The 8,387-nt window shown below is 32.6% G+C and overlaps 1 protein-coding gene across 1 annotated transcript; it reads right to left on the bottom strand.

The window, feature by feature from the left end:
• Positions 1-645: 645 nt before the first annotated feature.
• On the bottom strand, positions 646-5,087 carry LOC132066731 (putative glutamine amidotransferase GAT1_2.1). Its single transcript, XM_059459961.1, has 4 exons — positions 4,793-5,087; positions 3,081-3,928; positions 1,886-2,092; positions 646-1,053 (listed from the first exon to the last, which is right to left on the bottom strand). Exons 1-4 carry the CDS (start codon positions 4,878-4,880, stop codon positions 811-813), a joined length of 1,386 nt encoding a protein of 461 aa, XP_059315944.1. The 5' UTR covers positions 4,881-5,087; the 3' UTR covers positions 646-810.
• Between the last annotated feature and the right edge of the window lie 3,300 nt (positions 5,088-8,387).

Here is an 8,387-nt window from a genome sequence, read left to right as displayed (position 1 = left end):
GACGGATAAACTGTGATAGACATATTGAAATCTTGTGAGGCATGAGTTTGTCGTAAAATTCCACCTGTTATCTCCTTCTAAGACATGTTGTTGTCGTCGCCATATTCCGTCACTTAAGTCTTTATTTTTTCGAAAGAGAAGTTATTTAGTGAAAAATTTGTGTGGGATATATACGTCTACTATAATTTGTGACGAAGTTGTAATGGATTTTTATTTCCGTCATAATTTGTGGTAGACCTCCATTTTCGTCATAAATTTTGTTCACGTTGATGAATTCCGTTGTAAAATTATCACAATCTATCAATTTTTTGTGATGAACTTGATCGTCAAAAATACTGTCATAAAGCTGTGTATGTTTTTCTTGTAGTGACCACCATTATTCACCCGCAATGGTGGCTCAGTTGGTTGAAAGCACGGGAACCGTAACGGAAGTCTCAGTGCTCGAAACCCCTACCTACGATAGCAGGGGATTTGCCTTGGGTCAAGCTTGTCGCGGCACGGCGCTTGCCTAGTGCGTTACCTCTCCCGTGTGTTTGTGAGCTATCAAGGCAGCCCGTTTACCCCCGTGCGCACCAAGCGTGGCCGCAGTTCCCATGTCATCAAAACAAAAAAACAAAAAAAAACCTCTCCATTATTCAAACAGTTTAACTCTTTAACCATCCTTTAAATTATAGACTTAATTAGCAAACCAACAATAAACAAACAAAAGTCGATTTCGTAACAATAAACATGGAGGGACATTTTTTTTTTTTTAAAAAAAAAAATGAAGACAAAAGAATTCAATTTTACATTGAAAATGAGATGTATAATTCAAGCTAATTCCATCTCACTGAACTTCTTGTCTAAAGCCTCAGAACAAAGCTGTCCCATTTTATGGTAAAAACCAACCATATCTGAGAGTTGTTCAATTGACATTTTTCCAAGAATAGCCCTAGCCATCCTCTCTCTTTCTTCATTCATCTTCAATCTGTTCATGTATGTTGATGCATTCCTCACTGTTGCTCCCATTTGCTTCAGCCTGTTCTCTTGTTGTAGGCTCAGTGCTGTGTTTGCCTACATGTTACAAAAGCGTTCAGAATCTAGAGTCAGTGAGTTTAAATTCTTTGAAATAAGTGCTATTTTATCAAATGTTATATATTCGAGCCTAAAGCAATGTATTCAATTGAACCAACATAAGTACTTAGATTCGCCTTTAACACATTTAGATAAAAGAGTTAATTGTACTTGTCATTTCTCTCTTCATTCATCTTCAATCTAGTCATCTAGTTACTTTTCCATTGTCTGTAATTTCATAAAATGAGTCTAACTTCTATAACCTGACCGTGCACATTTTCTTTTTTATCACTTAAAAGATTCATGTAATCTTTCATAAAGTGGCACTAGTAATTTGAAAAATGACGCAAGTTACTTTTTAAAAGTAAGTTAAAATATACTGACAGTATAAAAGTCTTTTATGTAAAACAGTTGTACAAGTACGAGCCAAATTATTCTAAATAAAAAGTGTAGAGAAAATAACCTTAAACGTAATGCGTGTTACTTTCTATACGATAAGTTAAAAATATGCCAATAGTGTAATAATGTAAAACAGATTTACAACTTCAATATATATAAGTTAATTCCTTTGGAAGTTTGATTCTTATCCTGCGTACTTCACATTAATTCCACCTTCAATTAGGAATATTAAAATTATCCAACATTGCATCCTATTATATTTAATTTTCTGCGGGAAAGATAATCTGTGGATTGGGGGAAACCAAATCATCAACTAGATATTATAATTTATAGGAGTTCGTATGTGTTACTCTTGTAAGTTGTAATATATGATAAACATGTTAATAATCTATTTAATACTTAGAAAGTTGAAATGTAAAATTAATTTTTGTACCTCAAGAAATTCAGCTCCTGCTTCAAGCTCAGACTCTTTTTCTGAAATTCCGCCACGTCCAGTGCTATACATGTTTTTTGCAATTGAAAAACTTCGAACAATGCTCTTTCTCTTGGTCTCTAATTCATGGTTGAATTTTACACCTCTTGGTATATTTCCAGAACCATTAAGCTTCTTCTCATATGCAATTACTGCTTTAACAAACTCCTACACGCCAATCAATTTATATTTAAAATGTCAAGTTCTATGCACTGACAGTGTACAACACATATAAAAAATATTAATAACAAGTAATACGATTGGTCTAACTATCGAGGGATGTGGTGGAATGATAAAGGTTCCTCCACTTTTAATCAGAAATCTTAGGTTCGAGTTCTCTCTGGTAACGAGTGCTAAAAATCTCACTAGTGGACTCTTTATGGCGTGAATTCGAATTTCTCGGGCCAGTAAGTTGTGGACACTATACATTTACTTTGATATATGTATCCTAAAAACTTGTCTATATTTCTCTAAAAATAATTAATATGCAAACAATATTGCATGCCTTAAGGTCGGTGTTTTCTTCACGTTTCAAAGCTTACTTTCTATACTATCTTCTCATTTAATTTTCTAACACTTTATAGGTGATCAATCACATGCTTTGATCCAAGTTTTCTTGATGTAATAGTTGTATTCTTCGTAAAAGACCAAGACAAGTGGCAAGTATATATCAATCTTTACAAGTCTCTTTATATATATATATATATATTTTTTTTTTTTCTTTTTCTTTTCTGTATGACCATTTGATATTTAGTATAATCAACACGGTTAATCTAGATTCTGGCCAGTCTATTAAAGGGATAAACATTCCTACCAGAAGTTTCTCCATGCAGAACTTGAACTCGAGATTTCTGTATTCGTGTAAAAGGAGATACACAAGTAGCTAATATAATAACAAAATTTATAAAGTCTCTTTCTATATTTATTTTGTTGTATGACCATCCGGTATTCGGTGTTTATTGGCCCGATTAGTTCTAAGATCCGTTTCTAGTAGGGCTCACTAAGAGGGACACTCCCTATAAGAAGTTTCTCTATTTCCAAGACTCGAACCCGAGATATCTTATCCGTATAAAGGAGATACACAAGTAGCCAATAAAATATATCAAACTTCAGAAAGTCTCTAAATTAATTAGCAAGTTGAAGTTTAATTAATTACCTGGTAAGCCATGGCACAACCTGGATAATCAAAATCACCAGAATCTTGTCCACGCATACGTTCAGGATGAAACTGTAATCCCATAATAAACTTCCCTTCTTCAGGATTATAAGCATCTGGATCATAAAACCCTTCAATTAATCCATCATTAGCAAATGCCATTGGCACAAATCTTTGTGCTAATTTCTTAACTCCTTGATGATGATAACTATTAACCCAAATCTCCATTTTCTCATCATCATCTCCCAATGAATCTTTAAACCATTTATGTAATGGTGTATTTTCAACTATTTTTACCACATGTCTATGTCCATCATAATTTTCATAGTTCATGTGCACAACTTTTTCAAACTTCTGGCCTATGTCGCTCGAACTCTTCAATAATGTTGACTGGTGCGTGTCGGACCCTCTAATCTGACACGTGTGTTTCAACATATCTGGAGAGTCCGAGCAACATAGCTTTTGGCCATCATTTTTGGACAATTCTTTCTCTAAATCTTGATAAAGGGTGCCACCACAAGCAACATTAAGGACTTGTGAACCTCTACAAATTCCCAAATAAGGTATATTTCTCTCAAGACAAAGTTTTGCAAGAGCTAATTCAATTGAATCTTTCTCTCGATCAATTGTTGTGTCACTTGCATGTAGTTTCTTGATTTCTTCAAGTTCTTCTTGTGAAAATCCAGATAATTCAGCATCATAAAGTGATGGATCAATGTCTTCTCCTTCACATAGAAGGACTCCATGAATTGGTTGAAAGCTTTCTAGTAGCATGTGGACCCCACTAACTCGCGGCACTATAACAGGCGCTGCTCCATAACTCACGATGAGATCTAAGTGATATTCACCTGCAGAGGTTGAAGATATAATTAAGTAAATAAGAGTTTATGTCGTTTCTAATAACTTCAGTTATTGGATGTGTTGATCACATAATTCAATATGATATTAGAGCATACAGAAACCCTATGGTGCAGAAAAAAAGAAGAAGAAGGAATCAAGACTACACATCAAGGGGAGTCTCGAAGGTATAATTAAGTAAAATAGAAGCATGTTACTTATAACATTTTGAAGTTTTTAGATGAGTCGATATACTCTTCCATACTGAAATTCCAAATGTCACCTTATACCTTAAAAAATTGATTAGTTATGAATTGATCAATTCTCCACAACAATAAAAGTTTTGACATCAGAAATTATGTGAAGGGTAATACACACGAATTTTAGGCAAATAAAAATAGAAAACAATAACATTGAAAATTTTCAATAAACAAAATAGGATCACCACAAGAAGTAATGTAGCCATGGAGATGACAAATTTTCGAAGATATCATGGTTTTTTTCTCTTTTAATTATATGGCAAATCGAATATCTCAATTCCATGACAGTTTCCATTAGATATCTTATAACTAGAATCCATTTTTTTTCCGATCCAGTTCCTCCACCGACATGGCTAACTCCAGTAAGATTCGGGCATGCTACAACACTTTTTAGTAACTGAAAAAACTCATATTCTCTTTCCCATCTAGAAAACAACTCTCACTACTACAAAAACACGAATTACCGATAAAATTTCACTAAAATTCATCGAAAATTGGTTCGGAAATTTGTGTTTGTTTAGTAGTAATCTCAGAGATCTACTTTTATAGATTAAATCCTTACAAAATATTTTTTTTTTTTAGCAAAAGTTAAAAAGAAAAGAAAGAGAGACTTACCAACAAAATCAACAAACTTGTTCTTACGAACAGTTCTTCGAGAGACAATAAGAACCCTAGGAAGAATCATTGATAGATCTGGAGCCATCTCTCTTTACTTCCAAAACCAAGAATTATATTAAAGAGAAGAAAGAAAAAAGAATCCACAAAGATTATAGAAATATATATTTAGATCTTTATGAACATATATAAAAGATTTTGTAGCATTAAATCTTTCAAAGTTGAAATAAACAAGGCAATGAATAAGGATGTGATCACAACTAAATTTTTGTGTATATTTACAAGTTATATGTATAGAAAGAGAGACAGGTATATATAGGAGTAGATTAATTATTAATTTATAGGAGCAGATTAGTTATTAATTTATATGCATGAAATAATTGCAGTGAGAGGCGTAGTCGAGTCGCAGCGTAAAATAAACATAATAGTTTGATTGGTTGGTGAAAGTATTATAGTATTTTTTAATTGGACATTTGTTTTTCTAGCATTATCCAAGGATTAAACAAGAAGTCAAATACCCTGATTGTATTGCTGACGTGCTGATGAATGTATCAAAACTGGATGGATCTTGACGAATATGCCATCTGGATTTTAGAGGGGCTCTTTTCGAATTATTCTAGTTAGGGTTATTTCATATTTATATTATTTTTGCACCCATTGGTGTGACCGACGTCAATTAAGTGAAACGAAATTAAAAGATCTAGATTCTAATTTTAGCAGAGCTTTTTTTTTTTTTTTTTTTTTTTTTTTTTTTAAATCTATCTAAACATTGGTGGACAAGCTCACCCGGCATACTAGTGAGAGGTAAAAAAACCTAGTGGAATAATCCGACTACTCTTTCCCGGAAGTCGATAGACTATTCATAGCTATTACCTTGACACCAAAGAAGAGTTCGACCCAATGCTTTATTTTTGTCCTAGTTGATTCTAATTCGACATTAGAAGTTTATGCGCAATTTGTTAAGACCCCACTATTGTAAAAAGAATATTTACTAATATTATTATTTTGACTTTTCTTAAGAGCTTTTTTCAAAACCTATAGATAAGGTTTGACAGAGTGGATCCAATTAATGTTCCAAAATTCTTAATTAGGGAATTCAGGCGAATGAATGGCCAAACATGGAACTAATCACTCAAAGATTTGATTTTTCTAATTTGCAATACGATATTTTGAAGATGATTTTTGTGATTGATTACACGTTCTTTGATACAGTGTTACTGATAACATCTTTCGAGTATAACATTCATTGATAATTCTCAATTTCCCATTGTTTTTGTGTGTTGCACATAAATAAACTGGAATTTCTTTTATGGTATTTAGTCAACTAATATTGTAGTATAAGCTAATTATTGCTTGATCAAGTGTTAAGGAAGTTTGACTATATTTGGGTGTATTTTTTCCCAAAACGGTTAAATGTATACCATACGATTTATAGCTCAAGTAAATGAGCCACAATAAACTCACAAGATAGCAACGCATGCAAATTTTGAACACTGACTTTAAAGTTGCTTACTTATTAGAATAAATTAAATCGAACTAATGAACAAGGTTATATATCTTTTTGACGATCTAGATAAAAATTGCCAGATAAATTACACATTAGAAATCAATTTATGTCACGTACTTATCTCAAAGCTGGGCTAAACTCCTCATGCCCATGACATTCATGAATTAATTATATGTATTAATGTGGTTATGTGTTGCTTTAATATCATTAAATTTTCAACGAAAGATAAGGCACAACTAAAAAAAGAAGAAGATATAGATAACAAGCTTCATCGACACAACTAAATTAATAGTATATTAGTTCATTTGATAGTTGATTAGTTGGCAATTTTTCATCAATCGTTACTCAATTGGTGCTTTGCATGTAGCCGTATTCTATTTTAGCATAATCACATTTTGAACGTTAAAGATATATGACTTCAAATTTTCTCTATTTTTTTGCTTGTTCACAAGATATAATATAGTAAAAGGTCAGTTTAGATATGCTTCTTCCTGTTATAAAATTTAAGAGCTAGTGGACTAGAGATCATGATAATTGATGTGATAATTCCCTACTTCTTATTAAGCTAAAGTTATCGACAGACCCCTGAACTTATCCTGATATTCCATTTAGAGCCCCCAACTGAACGTTGACCATCTGGACCCTCGAACACAAGCTAAACTGTGCCATTTGAACACAGTCCAGATCAAGTGTGGTGCGTGAGCTACACTTGCTGTGACATGGAAAAATAGACCAATAAAAATAAGCCATGTCAACAAAAAAAATTAATTTTAAAATCTATTTAAATAATTAAAAAAAAATCTGAAAAACCCAACCCATCCTCTCCGATCTAAAAACCTAGCCCACTTCGCCGCCTCCGCCGCTGCTGCCTCTGTCGCCGCTTCAAAATCTATTTAAATAATTAAAAAAACGGTGCCGTTTTTCGTCGGAGATTTGTTTAAATAGATTTTGAAGTGGACGGCGACAGCGGAGAGGATGGATTGAGTTTTTCAGTTTTTTTTTTTTAAAATTATTTAAATAGATTTTAAAATAGAGTTTTTCTTAAAATTAATTTTTTACTGATTAAAAATTTTAAAAAAGAAAAAATTTGGTCTCTCGCGCTCTTTTTAAAGCAGTGTATTACACACATGTGCCAAGCTGGCACGATGTGTTCAAATAACACAGTTTAGCTTATGTTCGAGGGTCCAAATGGTCAACGTCTCAGTTGGGGGTAGGACAAATTCATAGGTCTGTCAATGACTTTAGCCTTCTTATTATATTATGGATTTGATCATCCATCACTTCATCTTTTATTCTTTTACAAGTCGTGAAGTGATATTTATCCATTTCAACTTATTCTTCAAGCAATTCCAATGATATAAATTAATTTTGTATATATACATATATGATCTGCGTTTTTCAATCTCTAAAATTGCAAAACATGCTATTGGTATGATTTAATCCAACATTTTGTTTGTTCGGAATTTTTGAAGAAATATTTAAATTTGAAACTTTTAATTTAATACCATCAGACGATCATGAAAGGCTAAAGTCTCGTGGGACTAGCGAAACAATAGATAAAACATTCATCCGATACATCTTTTAGATTATCCGTCTTGAATCGCACAATAATTTTTCAAGATATTTGAGTTTTTTCTTTTTAAAAAAAAAAAAAAAATCCTCAACCTGAATTAGTACAAGCAACGGGGGCTAGGCCTTACCTTATAAATTCTAATGAGGTAACGAACCTCTACTAATTAACAAGCATTAAGAAATAAGAGCTAGAGAAAACTAAGTATTCTATGATCATCACAGAGTTATACACTCTATGATGATATTACAAATGAGGATGCTTGAGTAACGCAAAAATATGAACGCCAAGACGAAGGTTGAGTTATCAACCTCAAGCTTCCTTTTATATATGTATGAACTAAAAAAGATAGCTTGCCCGTCTAAAGTAACCTGAAGTATTTTCCATATGTCTTCTTCTTAAAATCTGTCCAACAATATTTGATAGTTCATCTCTCTTTCTTGAATTTATTGGATTGTGTTGAAGTTGTTGACACTGCCATATGATTCTGCTTTGCCAGTCGCATCGGTAGGTGTCTT

This window comes from Lycium ferocissimum, chromosome 8 (genome assembly GCF_029784015.1).
Source record: "Lycium ferocissimum isolate CSIRO_LF1 chromosome 8, AGI_CSIRO_Lferr_CH_V1, whole genome shotgun sequence".
In the NCBI taxonomy this organism is placed as follows: Eukaryota; Viridiplantae; Streptophyta; class Magnoliopsida; order Solanales; family Solanaceae; genus Lycium; species Lycium ferocissimum.
The sequence above is the reverse complement of the archived record's forward strand: the minus strand, read 5'-3'. Positions and strand labels throughout refer to the sequence as shown.

Bases quoted from the DNA above. Each gene is read 5' to 3' on its own strand.
- LOC132066731 (XM_059459961.1), bottom strand. From the start codon at position 4,880: ATGGCTCCAGATCTATCAATGATTCTTCCTAGGGTTCTTATTGTCTCT. The intron at 3,929-4,792 runs GTAAGTCTCTCT...CAACCTCTGCAG, and splicing joins CAAGTTTGTTGATTTTGTTG to GTGAATATCACTTAGATCTC. The intron at 2,093-3,080 runs GTAATTAATTAA...ATTGGCGTGTAG, and splicing joins GTTGTGCCATGGCTTACCAG to GAGTTTGTTAAAGCAGTAAT.